The 21900-nt window shown below is 51.6% G+C and overlaps 1 protein-coding gene and 1 long non-coding RNA gene across 2 annotated transcripts; one reads left to right on the forward strand and one right to left on the reverse strand.

The window, feature by feature from the left end:
* Positions 1 to 2150: 2150 nt before the first annotated feature.
* On the reverse strand, positions 2151 to 9691 carry LOC135554676 (RNA-binding protein NOB1-like). The gene is made up of 8 exons (XM_064987099.1): positions 9583 to 9691; positions 9198 to 9330; positions 8885 to 9018; positions 6582 to 6652; positions 5719 to 5866; positions 4694 to 4957; positions 4293 to 4390; positions 2151 to 2433 (listed from the first exon to the last, which is right to left on the reverse strand). Exons 1-8 carry the CDS (start codon positions 9673 to 9675, stop codon positions 2277 to 2279), a joined length of 1098 nt encoding a protein of 365 aa, XP_064843171.1. The 5' UTR covers positions 9676 to 9691; the 3' UTR covers positions 2151 to 2276.
* Positions 9692 to 9729: 38 nt separating this feature from the next.
* LOC135554687 (uncharacterized) lies at positions 9730 to 19137 on the forward strand. The gene is made up of 3 exons (XR_010457718.1): positions 9730 to 9830; positions 10766 to 10815; positions 19063 to 19137. It is a non-coding gene; the product is annotated as an uncharacterized LOC135554687 (long non-coding RNA).
* The last annotated feature ends 2763 nt before the right edge of the window (positions 19138 to 21900 follow it).

Here is a 21900-nt window from a genome sequence, read left to right on the forward strand (position 1 = left end):
GCTAGTCTGTAGCTGCTATGGTACAGAGTGGAGAAGCTAGTCTCTGCTAGTAACTGGAGAAGCTAGTCTGCAGCTGCTAACAGAGTGGAGAAGCTAGTCTGCAGCTGCTACGGTCACAGAGTGGAGAAGCTAGTCTGCAGCTGCTACGGTAACAGAGTGGAGAAGCTAGTCTGCAGCTGCTACGGTCACAGAGTGGAGAAGCTAGTAACAGAGTGGAGAAGCTAGTCTGTAGCTGCTACGGTCACAGAGTGGAGAAGCTAGTCTGCAGCTGCTACGGTCACAGAGTGGAGAAGCTAGTCTGCAGCTGCTACGGTAACAGAGTAGAGAAGCTAGTCTGTAGCTGCTATGGTAACAGAGTGGAGAAGCTAGTCTGCAGCTGCTACAGTGGAGAAGCTAGTCTGTAGCTGCTACGGTAACAGAGTGGAGAAGCTAGTCTGTAGCTGCTACGGTAACAGAGTGGAGAAGCTAGTCTGTAGCTGCTACGGTAACAGAGTGGAGAAGCTAGTCTGTAGCTGCTATGGTAACAGAGTGGAGAAGCTAGTCTGCAGCTGCTACGGTCACAGAGTGGAGAAGTCTGTGGGGGCTGCTAGTCTGCAGCAGCTGCTACGGTCACAGAGTGGAGAAGCTAGTCTGCAGCTGCTACGGTCACAGAGTGGAGAAGCTAGTCTGCAGCTGCTACGGTCACAGAGTGGAGAAGCTAGTCTGCAGCTGCTACGGTCACAGAGTGGAGAAGCTAGTCTGCAGCTGCTACGGTCACAGAGTGGAGAAGCTAGTCTGCAGCTGCTACGGTCACAGAGTGGAGAAGCTAGTCTGCAGCTGCTACGGTCACAGAGTGGAGAAGAGTCTGGATCAGTAACTAAAGCTAGTCTGCAGCTGCTACGGTAACAGAGTGGAGAAGCTGGGTCTGTAGCTGCTACGGTCCAGAGTGGAGAAGCTAGTCTGTAGCTGCTACGGTCACAGAGTGGAGAAGCTAGTCTGTAGCAGTAACAGAGTGGAGAAGCTAGTCTGTTCAGTCCACTGGAGAAGCTACGGTCTACGGTCAGAGTGGAGAAGCTAGTCTGTAGCTGCTACGGTCACAGAGTGGAGAAGCTGGTCTGTAGCTGCTACGGTCACAGAGTGGAGAAGCTAGTCTGTAGCTGCTACGGTCACAGAGTGGAGAAGCTAGTCTGCAGCTGCTACGGTCACAGAGTGGAGAAGCTAGTCTGCAGCTGCTACGGTCACAGAGTGGAGAAGCTAGTCTGCAGCTGCTACGGTCACAGAGTGGGAAGCTAGTCTGCAGCTGCTACGGTCACAGAGTGGAGAAGCTAGTCTGCAGCTGCTACGGTCACAGAGTGGAGAAGCTAGTCTGCAGCTGCTACGGTCACAGAGTGGAGAAGCTAGTCTGCAGCTGCTACGGTCACAGAGTGGAGAAGCTAGTCTGCAGCTGCTACGGTCACAGAGTGGAGAAGCTAGTCTGCAGCTGCTACGGTCACAGAGTGGAGAAGCTAGTCTGCAGCTGCTACGGTCACAGAGTGGAGAAGCTAGTCTGCAGCTGCTACGGTCACAGAGTGGAAAGCTAGTCTCAGCTGACGGTCAACAGGGGAGAAGCTACTGCAGCTGCTACGGTAACAGAGTGGAGAAGCTAGTCTGTAGCTGCTACGGTAACAGAGTGGAGAAGCTAGTCTGTAGCTGCTACGGTAACAGAGTGGAGAAGCTAGTCTGTAGCTGCTACGGTCACAGAGTGGAAATTTAGAAGCTAGTCTGTAGCTGCTAGTAATTTGTAGAGAAGCTAGTCTGTAGCTGCTGGTAGAAGCTAGTCTGTAGCTGCGGTACGAGTAATACTCTAGTCTGTAGCTGACGGTCACAGAGTGGAGAAGCTAGTCTGTAGCTGCTATGGTAAGAGTGGAGAAGCTAGTCTGTAGCTGCTACGGTAACAGAGTGGAGAAGCTAGTCTGTAGCTGCTACGGTAACAGAGTGGAGAAGCTAGTCTGTAGCTGCTACGGTCACAGAGTGGAAGCTAGTCTGCAGCTGCTACGGTTCAGAGTGGAGAAGCTAGTCTGTATTGCTACGGTCACAGAGTGGAGAAGCTATCTTAGCTGCTACGGTCACAGAGTGGAGAAGCTAGTCTGTAGGTAGCTGGCAGTGGTTAGAGTTCTGGATCAGTAACTAAAGATGTTTCCTTCTACAGTATGATGTTTCATTGTAGTCTGGGTCTGGTACCATTTCATCCACTTACCCTGTTTCCTTTGGGGTGGAAGATGTTTCCTACCCCAGTATGATGTGGGTCTGGTCCCATTTCATCCACTTACCCTGTTTCCTTTGGGGTTGAGCACTTTGGGGTTCTTTGAGAAATGCATCTGGATGTTTCCGTCCTCGCTGACAGTCACGGCTATCTTCTTCAGCGTTCTGTTGCCACAGTGTGGACAGAAAACCTTAGTCATGTTGGTGGTGGTCCTACAACAGAGAGAAAAGGTCTGACTATCCGTTTGAATTAAGCTTCTTAAAGACCAAGGTTGAGAACAAGTTTCCTAATAAAAAAAGTTGTCTAATTACTAAAAACGGGTCCTCGTGACATCAACGGGTGTTTTAATTTACTGCGAACACGGAACCCAGATGGGCTGCGCCGTCGTCGTAAGGTATTTTGTCCCCCGACACCTGCTTCGATCAAAACAAACTGAACCAATGACATTCATTTGGGGACAGGTCGAAAAGCATTAAACATGTATGGCAATTTAGCTACTTGGCTTGCACTTGCTAGCTAATTTGTCCTGGGATATAAACATTTTACCTGAAATGCGCAAGGTCCTCTACTCCGACAATTAATCCACACATAAACCACGGTCAACCGAATCGTTTCTAGTCATCTCTCCTCCTTCCAGGCTTTTTCATCTTTGAGTTTATAGGGTGATTGGCGTCTAAACTTTAATAGTATTACCAACGACTGGCAAAACATTTCATCTTTCAATCACCCACATGGGTATAACCAATGAGGAGATGACATGTGCATACCTGCTTCTATAAACCAATGATGAGATGGGACGTGGGTATCTGCTTCTATAAACCAATGAGGAGATGGGACGTGGGTACCTGCTTCTATAAACCAATGAGGAGATGGGACGTGGGTACCTGCTTCTATAAACCAATGAGGAGATGGTATGTGGGTACCTGCTTCTATAAACCAATGAGGAGATGGGACGCGGGTACCTGCTTCTATAAACCAATGAGGAGATGGGACATGGGTACCTGCTTCTATAAACCAATGAGGAGATGGGATGTGGGTACCTGCTTCATAAACCAATAAACCAATGAGGAGATGGGACGTGGGTACCTGCTTCTATAAACCAATGAGGAGATGGGACGGGTACCTGCTTCTATAAACCAATGAGGAGATGGTATGTGGGTACCTGCTTCTATAAACCAATGAGGAGATGGGATGGGTACGGGTACCTGCTTCTATAAACCAATGAGGAGATGGGACGCGGGTACCTGCTTCTATAAACCAATGAGGAGATGGCACGTGGGTACCTGCTTCTATAAACCAATGAGGAGATGGGACGTGGGTACCTGCTTCTATAAACCAATGAGGAGATGACGTGGGTACCTGCTTCTATAAACCAATGAGATGATGTGGGTACCTGCTTCTATAAACCAATGAGGAGATGGGATGTGGGTACCTGCTTCTATAAACCAATGAGGAGATGGCACGCGGGTACCTGCTTCTATAAACCAATGAGGAGATGGGACGCGGGTACCTGCTTCTATAAACCAATGAGGAGATGGGACGCGGGTACCTGCTTCTATAAACCAATGAGGAGATGGCACGTGGGTACCTGCTTCTATAAACCAATGAGGAGATGGGATGTGGGTACCTGCTTCTATAAACCAATGAGGAGATGGGATGTGGGTACCTGCTTCTATAAACCAATGAGGAGATGGGACGTGGGTACCTGCTTCTATAAACCAATGAGGAGATGGCACGCGGGTACCTGCTTCTATAAACCAATGAGGAGATGGGACGTGGGTACCTGCTTTTATAAACCAATGAGGAGATGGGACGTGGGTACCTGCTTTTATAAACCAATGAGGAGATGGCACGTGGGTACCTGCTTCTATAAACCAATGAGGATGGGATGTGGGTACCTGCTTCTATAAACCAATGAGGAGATGGGTGAGGCAGGACTTCTATTTTAGCCCTTGGCAACGCAGACGCAGGTTGGCGCGCGCCAGGCAGTGGGTGCAATAATTGAATAACACGGATTTGTGAATGTATTTTGTGACGTGACTGTTCTGGTCAGCGTGGAAGAGGTACTCACTTAAAACAGGCGTGGCATCGCAGGATGTAATTCCTGGACTGTTTGATGAGCATCCCATTCACAGAGAGGACATGGAGCCCGATCTGAATCAGGACGTTCTGTTGAACAAACCAGTTTCCGTCAACAGTCGACCAACCGCATGGTTCTCAATGTAGAAATTTAAAATGGGGTCTCAACAGAATTTAATCAACTTTAAGTAATCAGCGTCAACTATTACCACTCGGGACAGTTACGTAGACAAAGAGGAGTTCGCTGAACGATTCGAGTTAACATTTAAGATTCTGGTTAAATTAAGTCCCAAATGGCAACCCAATTCCCTACATAGTGTACTACTTATGCACTACCTATGGGCCCTGGTTAGAAGTAGTGCACTATCAAGGGGTCCATTTGGGCCTCAGTACCTGCATAGCGAAGTCGGTGGTGAGACACGCCACTTTAACGTCCACAGGCGACGCCCAGATCCCCGTCTCCATCTGGACCTGTTTAATGTTGCTAGGGGTGATCCAACCGCCGCCATCCTCCTCCTCATCCTCCTCCTCCTCCGACCCACTGCCGTGCTCCTCTGAATGATTCTTTGAGTGTTTGTGTTCCTCTGACCCGGTCTCAGGTTCTGTGTGGACGGTGTCTGCTGCTCCACTGTCTGATATTGACAGGTCCTCAATGTTCTGCAGGTAAATAACAAGGACCACATCAATTCATCAGCACCGACAGAGAGAGAGAGAGACAGACAGAGAGAGAGACAGACAGACAGAGACAGGCAGACAGACAGAGGTGAATCATTGTGAATCCGTCTTTGACAGACTGTGTGTCAATCTGTCCAAAAAAACTGCAGTAGGACAGGAACCCTGATGACATGTTGCTCAGAGGACACTGTGGCTGTGGGTCAGGTCAGAGGTAGTGTGTGTTCTAGACAGCAGGTCAGAGGTAGTGTGTGTTCTACTCACCACTAGTTCCAGCAGGTCAGTGTCGAAGCAGGTCAGAGGTGGTGTGTGTTCAGAAGACAGTTATAGCAGGTCAGAGAGAGTGTGTGTTCTACTCACCACTAGTTCCAGCAGGTCAGTGTCGAAGCAGGTCAGAGGTAGTGTGTGTTCTAGTTATAGCAGGTCAGAGAGAGTGTGTGTTCTACTCACCACTAGTTCCAGCAGGTCAGTGTCGAAGCAGGTCAGAGAGAGTGTGTGTTCTACTCACCACTAGTTCCAGCAGGTCAGTGTCGAAGCAGGTCAGAGAGAGTGTGTGTTCTAGTTATAGCAGGTCAGAGGTAGTGTGTGTTCTACTCACCACTAGTTCCAGCAGGTCAGTGTCGAAGCAGGTCAGAGAGAGTGTGTGTTCTACTCACCACTAGTTCCAGCAGGTCAGTGTCGAAGCAGGTCAGAGAGAGTGTGTGTTCTAGTTATAGCAGGTCAGAGGTAGTGTGTGTTCTACTCACCACTAGTTCCAGCAGGTCAGTGTCGAAGCAGGGCAGAGGATTCCTCCAGAACTGGAAGCTGTTGTACTCTCCGATCTCTGGGGGGTTATAGCTGTGCTGTGTCTGTGCTGCTGGCCTCTGTCTGCCACTAAACAGCCCATCAGCTGGCCTCTGGACCACAGAGGAGAAGAGGAGAACTCTTAACTATTATTCTAGATGTTGACAGAAGTGGTTGATTTGTACTAATGATCATCCCACATGGTTCCCCATTCACATGGTTATTCTACATGTCTTTAAGTTGTTCATTTACTTAGTCAAACATCTCAACAGGCATACGGATCAGTACTCTGGTTAACAACAGAGTTGATTTCATGTCATTGTTTGGACTTGCCGGCAGCATACCACCCTGCATACCACTGTTGGCTTGCTTCTGAAGCTAAGCAGGGTTGGTCCTGGTCAGTTCCTGGATGGGAGACCAGATGCTGCTGGAAGTGGTGTTGGAGGGCCAGTAAGAGGCACTCGTTCCTCTGGTCTAAAAGAAAATATCCCAATGCCCCAGGGCAGTGATTGGGGACACTGCCCTGTGTAGGGTGCCGTCTATCGGATGGGACGTTAAACGGGTGTCCTGACTCTCTGAGGTCATTAAAGATCCCATGGCACTTATCGTAAGAGTAGGGGTGTTAACCCCGGTGTCCTGGCTAAATTCCCAATCTGGCCCTCAAACCACCCCACGGTCACCTAACAATCCCCAGTTTACAATTGGCTCATTCATCCCCCTCCTCTCCCCTGTAACGATTCCCCAGGTCGTTGCTGCAAACGAGAACGTGTTCTCAGTCAACTTACCCGGTAAAATAACGGATAAATTAAAACACTTAATACTGTACCTTTGAGGGAAGTGGAACCCTGCCACGCCAACGGGAGCCTCTGGATGTCTCCTTGTACTGCACACCTGGACCTGACAACAGACGACACGTCAAAGCTGTGATGTGGACCTATTGAAACACTTACAATACTCAGGGTTCTGTGTGATAACTAGTCCGTTTCACTGGTTGTGTCCCACATGGCACCCTGTTCCCTATGTAGTGAACTACTTTAGACTAGAGCCCTATTCCCTACATTAGTGCACTACTTTTTAGATCGGGACCCTATTCCCTATATAGGGCACTACTTTAGACCAGAGCCCTATGGGACCATATTCCCTATATAGTGCACTACTTTATACCAGAGCCCTCTGGGACCCTATTCCCTATATAGTGCACTACTTTATACCAGAGCCCTATGGGACCCTATTCCCTATATAGTGTACTACTTTAGACCAGAGCCCTATGGCACCCTATTCCCTATATAGTGCACTACTTTAGACCAGAGCCCTATGGCACCCTATTCCCTATAATACTGCACTACTTTAGACCAGAGCCCTATGGCACCCTAATCCCTATATAGTGCACTACTTTAGACCAGAGCCCTATGGCACCCTATTCCCTATATAGTGCACTACTTTAGACCAGAGCCCTATGGAACCCTATTCCCTATATAGTGCACTACTTTAGACCAGAGCCCTATGGCACCCTATTCCCTATATAGTGCACTACTTTAGACCAGAGCCCTATGGGACCCTATTCCCTATATAGTGCACTACTTTAGACCAGAGCCCTATGGCACCCTATTCCCTATATAGTGCACTACTTTAGACCAGAGCCCTATGGGACCCTATTCCCTATAATACTGCACTACTTTAGACCAGAGCCCTATGGAACCCTATTCCCTATATAGTGCACTACATTAGACCAGAGCCCTATGGAACCCTATTCCCTATATAGTGCACTACTTTAGACCAGAGCCCTATGGAACCCTATTCCCTATATAGTGCACTACTTTAGACCAGAGCCCTATGGCACCCTATTCCCTATATAGTGCACTACTTTAGACCAGAGCCCTATGGCACCCTATTCCCTATATAGTGCACTACTTTAGACCAGAGCCCTATGGCACCCTATTCCCTATATAGTGCACTACTTTAGACCAGAGCCCTATGGGACCCTATTCCCTATATAGTGCACTACTTTAGACCAGAGCCCTATGGCACCCTATTCCCTATATAGTGCACTACTTTAGACCAGAGCCCTATGGGACCCTATTCCCTATAATACTGCACTACTTTAGACCAGAGCCCTATGGAACCCTATTCCCTATATAGTGCACTACTTTAGACCAGAGCCCTATGGAACCCTATTCCCTATATAGTGCACTACTTTAGACCAGAGCCCTATGGAACCCTATTCCCTATAGAGTGCACTACTTTAGACCAGAGCCCTATGGCACCCTATTCCCTATATAGTGCACTACTTTAGACCAGAGCCCTATGGCACCCTATTCCCTATATAGTGCACTACTTTAGACCAGAGCCCTATGGCACCCTATTCCCTATATAGTGCACTACTTTAGACCAGAGCCCTATGGGACCCTATTCCCTATAATACTGCACTACTTTAGACCAGAGTCCTATGGCACCCTATTCAGTGCACTACTTTAGACCAGAGCCCTATGGGACCCTATTCCCTATATAGTGCACTACTTTATACCAGAGCCCTATGGGACCCTATTCCCTATATAGTACACTACTTTAGGCCAGAGCCCTATGGCACCCTATTCCCTATATAGTGCACTACTTTAGACCAGAGCCCTATGGCACCCTATTCCCTATATAGTGCACTACTTTAGACCAGAGCCCTATGGCACCCTATTCCCTATATAGTGCACTACTTTAGACCAGAGGCCTATGGCACCCTATTCCCTATATAGTGCACTACTTTAGACCAGAGCCCTATGGCACCCTAATCCCTATATAGTGCACTACTTTAGACCAGAGCCCTATGGGACCCTATTCCCTATATAGTGCACTACTTTAGACCAGAGTCCTATGGCACCCTATTCCCTATATAGTGCACTACTTTAGACCAGAGCCCTATGGCACCCTATTCCCTATATAGTGCACTACTTTAGACCAGAGCCCTATGGGACCCTATTCCCTATATAGTGCACTACTTTAGACCAGAGTCCTATGGCACCCTATTCCCTATATAGTGCACTACTTTAGACCAGAGCCCTATGGCACCCTATTCCCTATATAGTGCAGAAAGAAAACGGGGTTCCATTTGGGATCACATCTCATTGTTCCCGGTCTTACCTTGACCTCAGGTTCTTTCTTCAGGTGGTCCGTCCCAACGTTTTCCCTCTCCAACTGGTATGTCAGAGCCAACACCTTGATGTCTGTGGCAGAAAGGCTGGGGTAGTCTCCCGTCTTCTTGGAGAACTCAGTCACTGAACACAGACCTCAACACTCAGTACCAGCATCACAATTCATGAAATACCATCAAGTACCATCAACAACTATAGAAGTGATGTTGGAGAGGCAGATTTGTATACAAAAACAAATATCCAGTACAACAAATCAAACAACCAAAACTGACCAAATGAGTCATTTAAAAAACCTTAGCTACCTAATCTGATGTCCTCTGGGTACGGCTCTCTGAAGTTGAGTTGATATGGTAGGAACGACAGGCTCCTCCGGGTTGGCTTGTCTCTAATTTCCTCTACTACATCCTTCAGCGTGTAGATATTCTTCCCGATTTCCTACAAAATAAATAAATATATATACATATGGGGGGGGCAATATTTACAGTAATGTATAAATGATAATATACGCAGCTACATGATGTTGATGTGGCCATTTAAACAGAATGAACCACGTTAACTAGCTATCCAGACCTGACATCAAGCACGCAGTTTGTGATAAAATGTTATTCGTATTAAATCCTTCTGATCCTGGGGGACGGAACACCCGAAGAACATCTCTACTGATATGTGACACAGTTTAAACCTCACCTGAAGAAGTGCTTTCTTCAAAAATCCTGCTGCGTCTACGACAACATGTTCCACCATGGTAGCCGCCATCTTGGATAGCGACGTCCGCATCATCACCAACCAATCAGAAGACCGGAAGTAGTTCTCGCGCTGTCCGTGATTTGAGAGACAGGGCGTCGTGTGACGTCTTGTTGATGTTGTTGCCGTAGAGGAAGATGGCGGCTCGCTGGAGTAGTGAGAATGTGGTGGTGGAATTGCGAGATGCGCAGGTACTTGAGTAAAACAGGGTTTAATTCAGAGTTGGGTGACATGTAGCTAGCTAATGCGCAATGTGTTGCCAAAGAGATGTATAGCTTTCCCCTTCTGTCTGTGGTGTTGACATGCTGTTCCTAGTGAAACAGGTGGGAGCTTGTATCCTTCTGAGTAGTCAGAGAGTATCTGAAAGTGTCACAGTTAAATGATGTCACACTCAGTCGCAGGATTGTTGAATTTTTGTTACAACAGGTCTAATGCACCAGGTCACACATCCAGTGTTTAGACATTGTTTTGTTTCAACAGGTCTAATGCACCAGGTCACACATCCAGTGTTTAGACATTGTTTTGTTTCAACAGGTCAGTGTTTAAAATTGTTTTGCAACAGGTCACACATCCAGTGTTTAGACAGACATCCAATGTCCCAGTGTTTAGACATTGTTCCGTGCAAGATGTCGCAGCAACATTTAGCATGGAAAAACAAAAACTAACCAAACATGCTGCACTGCTGACTCAGATGCTGCTGGCTGAATGGTTTTAAACTGTCCCTCTGCATCATGATGCTCACATGCTCTTCATTGACTAGTAAACTCACCACACATGTCACAGAATAATAATAGTAGTCATGTTTGGTCACAGGTCCAGGAATGGCTGAAGAATTGTTTACCTGGAGCTAACTCTGCAGATAGCACTGCTGGGGTTTTTGAAAAGTCATAGTCAATCGCATAATATTCATTTTTAGAAAAAATGTTTGACTTTAATTTACAATCTGTAGAAACTATGAGAATAGAAGGTTTCAGAACTTTTGTGAAGCATCACAGCAGATTTGAAAAATATATGTCAATTACGTTGTAGCCTCCATCAATGCATCTGCAGTATTACAGCTGATCTGCCCCCTAACAATGTACATAATAATAATAATAACAATAATAACATGCTGTTATCTTTCCAGGCCACTGCCATGTCCGTGGACTGCCTGGGTCGACATGCTGTCCTGTCAGGGTGTGTACCAGTCCTTTACCACCCATTACAGCACCTTCACCAGACAGTGAAAACACTCCTCCTCACATTGCCTTGGGGATGTTAGAAATCCCTTACCACCTGAGGCTGTCGATTCACTGTAGCTCTGCCTCAGTCACTGTAGCTCTGCCTCAGTCACGTAGCTCTGCCCCAGTCAACGTAGCTCTGCCCCAGTCAACATAGCTCTGCCCCAGTCACACGTAGCTCTGCCCCAGTCAACATAGCTCTGCCCCAGTCAACGTAGCTCTGCCCCAGTCAACATAGCTCTTCCCCAGTCAACGTAGCTCTTGCCTCAGTCAACACTGTAGCTCTGCCTCAGTCACTGTAGCTCTGCCTCAGTCAACATCACTGTAGCTCTTCCCTCAGTCACGTAGCTCTGCCTCATCACTGTAGCTCTGCCTCAGTCAACATCACCGTAGCTCTGCCTTAGTCACTATAGCTCTGCCTCAGTCACGTCACTGTAGCTCTGCCCCAGTCAACATCACTATAGCTCTGCCTCAGTCAACATCACTGTAGCTCTGCCTCAGTCAACATCACTGTAGCTCTGCCTCAGTCAACATCACTGTAGCTCTGCCTCAGTCAACATCACTATAGCTCTGCCTCAGTCAACATCACTGTAGCTCTGCCTCAGTCAACATCACTGTAGCTCTGCCTCAGTCAACATCACTGTAGCTCTGCCTCAGTCACTGTAGCTCTGCCCCAGTCACGTTGCTCTGCCTCAGTCACGTAGCTCTGCCCCATTCACTGTAGCTCTGCCCTCAGTCATCACTGTAGCTCTGCCTCAGTCACTGTAGCCCTTCCCAGTCACGTAGCTCTGCCCCAGTCACTGTAGCTCTGCCTCAGTCACCGTAGCTCTGCCTCAGTCACCGTAGCTCTGCCTCAGTCACTGTAGCTCTGCCCCAGTCACTGTAGCTCTGCCCCAGTCACTGTAGCTCTGCCCCAGTCACCGTAGCTCTTCCTCAGTCACCGTAGCTCTTCCTCAGTCACTGTAGCTCTGCCCCAGTCACCGTAGCTCTTCCTCAGTCACCGTAGCTCTGCCTCAGTCACCGTAGCTCTGCCTCAGTCACTGTAGCTCTGCCTCAGTCACTGTAGCTCTGCCTCAGTCACTGTAGCTCTGCCTCAGTCACCGTAGCTCTGCCTCAGTCAACCTCACCGTAGCTCTGCCTCAGTCACCGTAGCTCTGCCTCAAGTCAAGTCAGCTCTGTCTCAGTCACTGTAGCTCTGCCTCAGTCAATATTACTGTAGCTCTGCCTCAGTCACTGTAGCTCTGCCCTCAGTCACTGTAGCTCTGCCTCAGTCAATATTGTGTAGCTCTGCCTCAGTCACCGTAGCTCTGTCTCAGTCACTGTAGCTCTGCCTCAGTCAATATTACTGTAGCTCTGTCTCAGTCACCGTAGCTCTGCCTCAGTCACCGTAGCTCTGCCTCAGTCACCGTAGCTCTGCCTCAGTCAACATCACTGTAGCTCTGTCTCAGTCACTGTAGCTCTGCCTCAGTCACCGTAGCTCTGCCTCAGTCACTGTAGCTCTGCCTCAGTCACTGTAGCTCTGCCTCAGTCACGTCGCTGTAGCTCTGCCTCAGTCGACTCACCGTAGCTCTGCCTCAGTCACCGTAGCTCTGCCTCAGTCAACATCACCGTAGCTCTGCCTCAGTCAACGTCACCGTAGCTCTGCCTCAGTCAACGTCACCGTAGCTCTGCCCTCAGTCACCGTAGCTCTGCCTCAGTCACATCACCGTAGCTCTGCCTCAGTCACTGTAGCTCTGCCTCAGTCAATATTACTGTAGCTCTGTCTCAGTCACCGTAGCTCTGCCTCAGTCACCGTAGCTCTGCCTCAGTCACCGTAGCTCTGCCTCAGTCACCGTAGCTCTGCCTCAGTCACTGTAGCTCTGCCCCAGTCACTGTAGCTCTGCCCCAGTCACTGTAGCTCTGCCCCAGTCACCGTAGCTCTGCCTCAGTCACCGTAGCTCTTCCTCAGTCACTGTAGCTCTGCCCCAGTCACCGTAGCTCTTCCTCAGTCACCGTAGCTCTTCCTCAGTCACTGTAGCTCTGCCCCAGTCACTGTAGCTCTGCCTCAGTCACCTCACCATAGCTCTGCCTCAGTCACTGTAGCTCTGCCTCAGTCAACTCTGTAGCTCTGCCTCAGTCACTGTAGCTCTGCCTCAGTCACCGTAGCTCTGCCTCAGTCAACCTCACCGTAGCTCTGCCTCAGTCACCGTAGCTCTGCCTCAGTCAACATCACTGTAGCTCTGTCTCAGTCACTGTAGCTCTGCCTCAGTCGACGTTGCTGTAGCTCTGCCTCAGTCGACGTCACCGTAGCTCTGCCTCAGTCACCGCAGCTCTGTCTCAGTCACTGTAGCTCTGCCTCAGTCAATATTACTGTAGCTCTGTCTCAGTCACCGTAGCTCTGCCTCAGTCACCGTAGCTCTGCCTCAGTCACTGTAGCTCTGCCTCAGTCACTGTAGCTCTGTCTCAGTCAATATTACTGTAGCTCTGTCTCAGTCACGTCCCTGTAGCTCTGCCTCCAGTCACTGTAGCTCTGCCTCAGTCACCTGTAGCTCTGCCTCAGTCACTGTAGCTCTGCCTCAGTCACGCTGTAGCTCTGCCTCCAGTCACCGTAGCTCTGCCTCAGTCACCGTAGCTCTGCCTCCAGTCACCGTAGCTCTGCCCAGTCAGTCACCGTAGCTCTGCCTCAGTCAACGTCACCGTAGCTCTGCCCTCAGTCACCGTAGCTCTGCCTCAGTCAAGTCACCGTAGCTCTGCCTCAGTCACCGTAGCTCTGCCTCAGTCAACATTACTATAGCTCTGCCTCAGTCACCGTAGCTCTGCCTCAGTCACCGTAGCTCTGCCTCAGTCACCGTAGCTCTGCCTCAGTCACTGTAGCTCTGCCCCAGTCACCGTAGCTCTGCCTCAGTCGTCACCGTAGCTCTGCCTCAGTCACGTCACCGTAGCTCTGCCTCAGTCAGTCACCGTAGCTCTGCCTCAGTCACTGTAGCTCTGCCTCAGTCACTGTAGCTCTGCCTCAGTCAACGTCACCGTAGCTCTGCCTCAGTCACGTCACCGTAGCTCTGCCTCAGTCAACGTCACCGTAGCTCTGCCTCAGTCACGTCGCTGTAGCTCTGCCTCAGTCAACATCACCGTAGCTCTGCCTCAGTCACCGTCACCGTAGCTCTGCCTCAGTCAGTCACTGTAGCTCTGCCCAGTCATGTCACCGTAGCTCTGCCTCAGTCACTGTAGCTCTGCCTCAGTCACCGTAGCTCTGCCTCAGTCACTGTAGCTCTGCCTCAGTCACCGTAGCTCTGCCTCAGTCACTGTAGCTCTGCCTCAGTCACTGTAGCTCTGCCTCAGTCACGTCACCGTAGCTCTGCCTCAGTCACCGTAGCTCTGCCTCAGTCAGTCACCGTAGCTCTGCCTCAGTCATTACTGTAGCTCTGCCTCAGTCAACGTCACCGTAGCTCTGCCTCAGTCACCGTAGCTCTGCCTCAGTCACTGTAGCTCTGCCTCAGTCAACGTCACCGTAGCTCTGCCTCAGTCACGTCACCGTAGCTCTGCCTCAGTCCACGTCACCGTAGCTCTGTCTCAGTCAACATCACTATAGCTCTGCCTCAGTCACTGTAGCTCTGCCTCAGTCAACGTCACTGTAGCTCTGCCTCAGTCAGCGTCACCGTAGCTCTGCCTCAGTCGACGTCACCGTAGCTCTGCCTCAGTCAACATCACTGTAGCTCTGCCTCAGTCAGTCACCGTAGCTCTGCCCCAGTCACTGTAGCTCTGCCTCAGTCACCGTAGCTCTGCCTCAGTCACCGTAGCTCTGCCTCAGTCACTGTAGCTCTGCCTCAGTCACCGTAGCTCTGCCTCAGTCACCGTAGCTCTGCCTCAGTCACCGTAGCTCTGCCTCAGTCACCGTAGCTCTGCCTCAGTCAGCGTCACCGTAGCTCTGCCTCAGTCACCGTAGCTCTGCCTCAGTCACCGTAGCTCTGCCTCAGTCACCGTAGCTCTGCCTCAGTCAACGTCACCGTAGCTCTGCCTCACGTCACCGTAGCTCTGCCTCAGTCACTGTAGCTCTGCCTCAGTCACGTCACCGTAGCTCTGCCTCAGTCAAGCTCTGCCTCAGTCACTGTAGCTCTGCCTCAGTCAACATCACCGTAGCTCTGCCTCAGTCAACATCACCGTAGCTCTGCCTCAGTCACCGTAGCTCTGCCTCAGTCAACATCACCGTAGCTCTGCCTCAGTCAGCGTCACCGTAGCTCTGCCTCAGTCAGCGTCACCGTAGCTCTGCCTCAGTCAACGTCGCTGTAGCTCTGCCTCAGTCACCGTAGCTCTGCCTCAGTCAACCTCACCGTAGCTCTGCCTCAGTCACTGTAGCTCTGCCTCAGTCAACGTCACTGTAGCTCTGCCTCAGTCACTGTAGCTCTGCCTCAGTCACCGTAGCTCTGCCTCAGTCACTGTAGCTCTGCCTCAGTCACTGTAGCTCTGCCTCAGTCACTGTAGCTCTGCCTCAGTCACTGTAGCTCTGCCTCAGTCACCGTAGCTCTGCCTCAGTCACTGTAGCTCTGCCTCAGTCAGTCACCGTAGCTCTGCCAGTCAGTCACTGTAGCTCTGCCTCAGTCAACGTCTGTAGCTCTGCCTCAGTCACCGTAGCTCTGCCTCAGTCACTGTAGCTCTGCCTCAGTCACCGTCACCGTAGCTCTGCCTCAGTCAACTCACCGTAGCTCTGCCTCAGTCACGTCACCGTAGCTCTGTCTCAGTCAACATCACTATAGCTCTGCCTCAGTCACCGTAGCTCTGCCTCAGTCACCGTAGCTCTGCCCAGTCAGTCACCGTAGCTCTGCCTCAGTCAGCGTCACCGTAGCTCTGCCTCAGTCGACGTCACCGTAGCTCTGCCTCAGTCACCGTAGCTCTGCCTCAGTCACGTCACCGTAGCTCTGCCTCAGTCACCGTAGCTCTGCCTCAGTCACCGTAGCTCTGCCTCAGTCACCGTAGCTCTGCCTCAGTCACTGTAGCTCTGCCTCAGTCATCACCGTAGCTCTGCCTCAGTCACTGTAGCTCTGCCTCAGTCACCGTAGCTCTGCCTCAGTCACCGTAGCTCTGCCTCAGTCACCGTAGCTCTGCCTCAGTCAACGTCACCGTAGCTCTGCCTCTCAGTCACCGTAGCTCTGCCTCAGTCACCGTAGCTCTGCCTCAGTCACCTCACCGTAGCTCTGCCTCAGTCACTGTAGCTCTGCCTCAGTCAACATCACCGTAGCTCTGCCCAGTCAGTCACCGTAGCTCTGCCTCAGTCAACATCACCGTAGCTCTGCCTCTCAGTCACCGTAGCTCTGCCTCAGTCAACATCACCGTAGCTCTGCCTCAGTCACTGTAGCTCTGCCTCAGTCAACGTCACCGTAGCTCTGCCTCAGTCACGTCACCGTAGCTCTGCCTCAGTCACGTCACCGTAGCTCTGCCTCAGTCAACCGTAGCTCTGCCTCAGTCACCGTAGCTCTGCCTCAGTCACGTCACCGTAGCTCTGCCTCACGTCACCGTAGCTCTGCCTCAGTCACGTCACCGTAGCTCTGCCTCAGTCGACGTCACTGTAGCTCTGCCTCAGTCACGTCACTGTAGCTCTGCCTCAGTCACGTCACCGTAGCTCTGCCTCAGTCACCGTAGCTCTGCCTCAGTCACTGTAGCTCTGCCTCAGTCAATATTACTGTAGCTCTGCCTCAGTCACCGTAGCTCTGCCTCAGTCACCGTAGCTCTGCCTCAGTCACCGTAGCTCTGCCTCAGTCACCGTAGCTCTGCCTCAGTCACCGTAGCTCTGCCTCAGTCACCGTAGCTCTGCCTCAGTCAGTCACTGTAGCTCTGCCTCAGTCGCTGTAGCTCTGCCTCAGTCAACGTCGCTGTAGCTCTGCCTCAGTCGACGTAGCTGTAGCTCTGCCTCAGTCAACGTCGCTGTAGCTCTGCCTCAGTCGACGTCGCCGTAGCTCTGCCTCAGTCAACATCACCGTAGCTCTGCCTCAGTCAACATCACCGTAGCTCTGCCTCAGTCAACATCACCGTAGCTCTGCCTCAGTCACTGTAGCTCTGCCTCAGTCAACGTCACCGTAGCTCTGCCTCAGTCAACGTCACCGTAGCTCTGCCTCAGTCACCGTAGCTCTGCCTCAGTCAACATCACCGTAGCTCTGCCTCAGTCACCGTCACCGTAGCTCTGCCTCAGTCACCGTAGCTCTGCCTCAGTCGACGTAGCTCTGCCTCAGTCAACATCACCGTAGCTCTGCCTCAGTCAACATCACCGTAGCTCTGCCTCAGTCAACATCACCGTAGCTCTGCCTCAGTCAACGTCACTGTAGCTCTGCCTCAGTCACCGTAGCTCTGCCTCAATCACCGTAGCTCTGCCTCAGTCACTGTAGCTCTGCCTCAGTCACCGTAGCTCTGCCTCAGTCAGCTCGTCAGTCCGTAGCTCTGCCTCAGTCAACGTCACCGTAGCTCTGCCTCAGTCGACGTCACCGTAGCTCTGCCTCAGTCAACATCACCGTAGCTCTGCCTCAGTCAACATCACCGTAGCTCTGCCTCAGTCAACATCACCGTAGCTCTGCCTCAGTCACCGTAGCTCTGCCTCAGTCACCGTAGCTCTGCCTCAGTCACTGTAGCTCTGCCTCAGTCAACGTCACTGTAGCTCTGCCTCAGTCAACGTCACCGTAGCTCTGTCTCAGTCAACATCACCGTAGCTCTGCCTCAGTCACCGTAGCTCTGCCTCAGTCAACACCGTAGCTCTGCCTCAGTCAACGTCACCGTAGCTCTGCCTCAGTCAGCGTCACCGTAGCTCTGCCTCAGTCACGTCACCGTAGCTCTGCCTCAGTCAACATCACTGTAGCTCTGCCTCAGTCAACATCACCGTAGCTCTGCCTCAGTCACCGTAGCTCTGCCTCAGTCACCGTAGCTCTGCCTCAGTCACTGTAGCTCTGCCTCAGTCAACATCACCGTAGCTCTGCCTCAGTCAACCACCGTAGCTCTGCCTCAGTCACTGTAGCTCTGCCTCAGTCACCGTAGCTCTGCCTCAGTCACCGTAGCTCTGCCTCAGTCAACGTCACCGTAGCTCTGCCTCAGTCAGCGTCACCGTAGCTCTGCCTCAGTCAACAGTCACCGTAGCTCTGCCTCAGTCACCGTCACCGTAGCTCTGCCTCAGTCAGTCACCGTAGCTCTGCCTCAGTCAACGTCACTGTAGCTCTGCCTCAGTCAACGTCACCGTAGCTCTGCCTCAGTCAACATCACCGTAGCTCTGCCTCAGTCAACGTCACCGTAGCTCTGCCTCAGTCACCGTAGCTCTGCCTCAGTCAACGTCACTGTAGCTCTGCCTCAATCAACATCACCGTAGCTCTGCCTCAGTCAACATCACCGTAGCTCTGCCTCAGTCACCGTAGCTCTGCCCAGTCAACATCACCGTAGCTCTGCCTCAGTCAGTCACCGTAGCTCTGCCTCAGTCAGCGTCCGTAGCTCTGCTCAGTCAGTCACCGTAGCTCTGCCTCAGTCACCGTAGCTCTGCCTCAGTCACCGTAGCTCTGCCTCACCGTAGCTCTGCCTCAGTCACCGTAGCTCTGCCTCAGTCAGTCACCGTAGCTCTGCCTCAGTCAACGTCACCGTAGCTCTGCCTCAGTCACCGTCACCGTAGCTCTGCCTCAGTCACCGTAGCTCTGCCTCAGTCAACGTCACCGTAGCTCTGCCTCAGTCAACGTCACTGTAGCTCTGCCTCAGTCACGTCCGGAGAGTCGTTGACCGATGTTGGTAATTCCACAAGTCACTGCTAGTTGTGTATTTGTGGATTAATCAGATTTAAATGGGAGGTCGACATGTCAGGGGACCTATTTTCATCCAATTGTGTGTGTTTGTGTGTGTGTGTGTGTGTCGTGTGTGTGTGTGTGTGTGTGTGTCACCGTGTGTGTTTGTCGTCCTGTTCCTTCAGTGTGTCGTGTCTGTTTGTGTGAACGTGTGTGTCTGGACGTGTGTGTGTCGTGTGTGTGTGTGTGTGTGTGTGTGTGTGTCGTTGACGTGTGTGTGTGTGTCCCAGGTGTCGTTTGTGTGACCGAGCAAATGTGGTGTGAACCCCTCAAGTCAGGTGTGTGCGTTGACGTGTGTGTGTGTGTCGTGTGTGTGTGTGCGTTGACGTGTGTGTGTGTGTGTGTCATGTGTCGTGTGCAACAATGTGTGTGCGTTGTTGTGTGTGTGTGTGTGTGTGTGTTGTGTTTGATCTCCTCTCCTTCAGACGGCGGTTTCTGTATGTGGTGAACCTGGAGGCTCCGTCTGAATCCAGGAAGATTGGCAGACCGAGCAAATGGGGCTGGGGACGGTTCAGTGGAACCCCCACAAGGCAGAGTCCCACGTCTTCGCTGCCTCTGTGAGTACATCAACAAAAACAGCAACAATTCATCAAATTGCGTGAAAGATTATTCTGTTGATTTACATTTACTTTTTATATTTATTAATGGCTCTTATCCGGAGAGTCGTTGAGCAGGCTCAGGTCTTATCTGGAGAGTCGTTGAGCAGGCTCAGGTCTTATCTGGAGAGTCGTTGAGCAGGCTCAGGTCTTATCCGAGAGTCGTTGAGCAGGCTCAGGTCTTATCCCGGAGAGTCGTTGAGCAGGCTCAGGTCTTATCCAGAGAGTCGTTGAGCAGGCTCAGGTCTTATCCGGAGAGTCGTTGAGCAGGCTCAGGTCTTATCCGGAGAGTCGTTGAGCAGGCTCAGGTCTTATCCGGAGAGTCGTTGAGCAGGCTCAGGTCTTATCCCGGAGAGTCGTTGAGCAGGCTCAGGTCTTATCCGGAGAGTCGTTGAGCAGGCTCAGGTCTTATCCGGAGAGTCGTTGAGCAGGCTCAGGTCTTATCCTGGAGAGTCGTTGAGCAGGCTCAGGTCTTATCCGGAGAGTCGTTGAGCAGGCTCAGGTCTTATCCGAGAGTCGTTGAGCAGGCTCAGGTCTTATCCGAGAGTCGTTGAGCAGGCTCAGGTCTTATCCCGAGAGTCGTTGAGCAGGCTCAGGTCTTATCCCGAGAGTCGTTGAGCAGGCTCCAGGTCTTATCCCGAGAGTCGTTGAGCAGGCTCAGGTCTTATCCGAGAGTCGTTGAGCAGGCTCAGGTCTTATCCCGAGAGTCGTTGAGCAGGCTCAGGTCTTATCCCTGAGAGTCGTTGAGCAGGCTCAGGTCTTATCCCGAGAGTCGTTGAGCAGGCTCAGGTCTTATCCCGAGAGTCGTTGAGCAGGCTCAGGTCTTATCCCGAGAGTCGTTGAGCAGGCTCAGGTCTTATCCGGAGAGTCGTTGAGCAGGCTCAGGTCTTATCTGTGAGAGTGTTGAGAGTCGTTGAGCAGGCTCAGGTCTTATCCCGAGAGTCGTTGAGCAGGCTCAGGTCTTATCCGGAGAGTCGTTGAGCAGGCTCAGGTCTTATCCCGAGAGTCGTTGAGCAGGCTCAGGTCTTATCCGAGAGTCGTTGAGCAGGCTCAGGTCTTATCTGGAGAGTCGTTGAGCAGGCTCAGGTCTTATCCCGAGTCGTTGAGCAGGCTCAGGTCTTATCCGGAGAGTCGTTGAGCAGGCTCAGGTCTTATCCCGAGAGTCGTTGAGCAGGCTCAGGTCTTATCGAGTACTGGAGCAGGAGAGTCGTTGAGCAGGCTCAGGTCTTATCCCAGAGAGTCGTTGAGCAGGCTCAGGTCTTATCCCGAGAGTCGTTGAGCAGGCTCAGGTCTTATCCGAGAGTCGTTGAGCAGGCTCAGGTCTTATCCCGAGTCGTTGAGCAGGCTCAGGTCTTATCCCGAGAGTCGTTGAGCAGGCTCAGGTCTTATCCCGAGAGTCGTTGAGCAGGCTCAGGTCTTATCCCGAGTCGTTGAGCAGGCTCAGGTCTTATCCCGAGAGTCGTTGAGCAGGCTCAGGTCTTATCCCGAGAGTCGTTGAGCAGGCTCAGGTCTTATCCCGAGAGTCGTTGAGCAGGCTCAGGTCTTATCTGGAGAGTCGTTGAGCAGGCTCAGGTCTTATCCCGAGAGTCGTTGAGCAGGCTCAGGTCTTATCCCGAGAGTCGTTGAGCAGGCTCAGGTCTTATCCGGGAGAGTCGTTGAGCAGGCTCAGGTCTTATCCTGGAGAGTCGTTGAGCAGGCTCAGGTCTTATCCCGAGAGTCATCCTGGTGCTGAGCAGGCTCAGGTCTTATCCCGAGAGTCGTTGAGCAGGCTCAGGTCTTATCGAGAGTCGTTGAGCAGGCTCAGGTCTTATCCTGAGAGTCGTTGAGCAGGCTCAGGTCTTATCCGGAGAGTCGTTGAGCAGGCTCAGGTCTTATCCAGAGAGTCGTTGAGCAGGCTCAGGTCTTATCCCGAGAGTCGTTGAGCAGGCTCAGCTCTTATCCCGAGTCCGGTGAGCAGGCTCAGGTCTTATCCGGAGAGTCGTTGAGCAGGCTCAGGTCTTATCCCGAGAGTCGTTGAGCAGGCTCAGGTCTTATCCCGAGAGTCGTTGAGCAGGCTCAGGTCTTATCCGGAGAGTCGTTGAGCAGGCTCAGGTCTTATCCGGAGAGTCGTTGAGCAGGCTCAGGTCTTATCCGGAGAGTCGTTGAGCAGGCTCAGGTCTTATCCCGAGAGTCGTTGAGCAGGCTCAGGTCTTATCCCAGTGTTGAGCAGGCTCAGGTCTTATCGGAGAGTCGTTGAGCAGGCTCAGGTCTTATCCCGAGAGTCGTTGAGCAGGCTCAGGTCTTATCCCGAGTCGTTGAGCAGGCTCAGGTCTTATCCTGGAGAGTCGTTGAGCAGGCTCAGGTCTTATCCGGAGAGTCGTTGAGCAGGCTCAGGTCTTATCCGGAGAGTCGTTGAGCAGGCTCAGGTCTTATCCCGAGAGTCGTTGAGCAGGCTCAGGTCTTATCCCGAGAGTCGTTGAGCAGGCTCAGGTCTTATCCCGAGAGTCGTTGAGCAGGCTCAGGTCTTATCCCGAGAGTCGTTGAGCAGGCTCAGGTCTTATCCCGAGAGTCGTTGAGCAGGCTCAGGTCTTATCCGGAGAGTCGGTTTCTGATTGGATCCAGATCTTTGTTCAGGTCAAACTGCATCCTGTGAGAGTACATCCTGGTACTGGACAGACCCAGTGTCTG

This window comes from Oncorhynchus masou, chromosome 2, assembly GCF_036934945.1.
Source record: "Oncorhynchus masou masou isolate Uvic2021 chromosome 2, UVic_Omas_1.1, whole genome shotgun sequence".
Classification (NCBI taxonomy): domain Eukaryota; kingdom Metazoa; phylum Chordata; class Actinopteri; order Salmoniformes; family Salmonidae; genus Oncorhynchus; species Oncorhynchus masou.

What these genes read in the sequence shown, in the direction of transcription:
- LOC135554676 (XM_064987099.1), bottom strand. Translation starts at nt 9,675, where the DNA reads ATGATGCGGACGTCGCTATCCAAGATGGCGGCTACCATGGTGGAACAT. An exon ending in CCCAGAGGACATCAGATTAG is followed by an intron (nt 9,019 to 9,197) that starts GTAGCTAAGGTT and finishes GTCTGTGTTCAG; the next exon opens with TGACTGAGTTCTCCAAGAAG. An exon ending in AGAAAGAACCTGAGGTCAAG is followed by an intron (nt 6,653 to 8,884) that starts GTAAGACCGGGA and finishes GTCTGTTGTCAG; the next exon opens with GTCCAGGTGTGCAGTACAAG.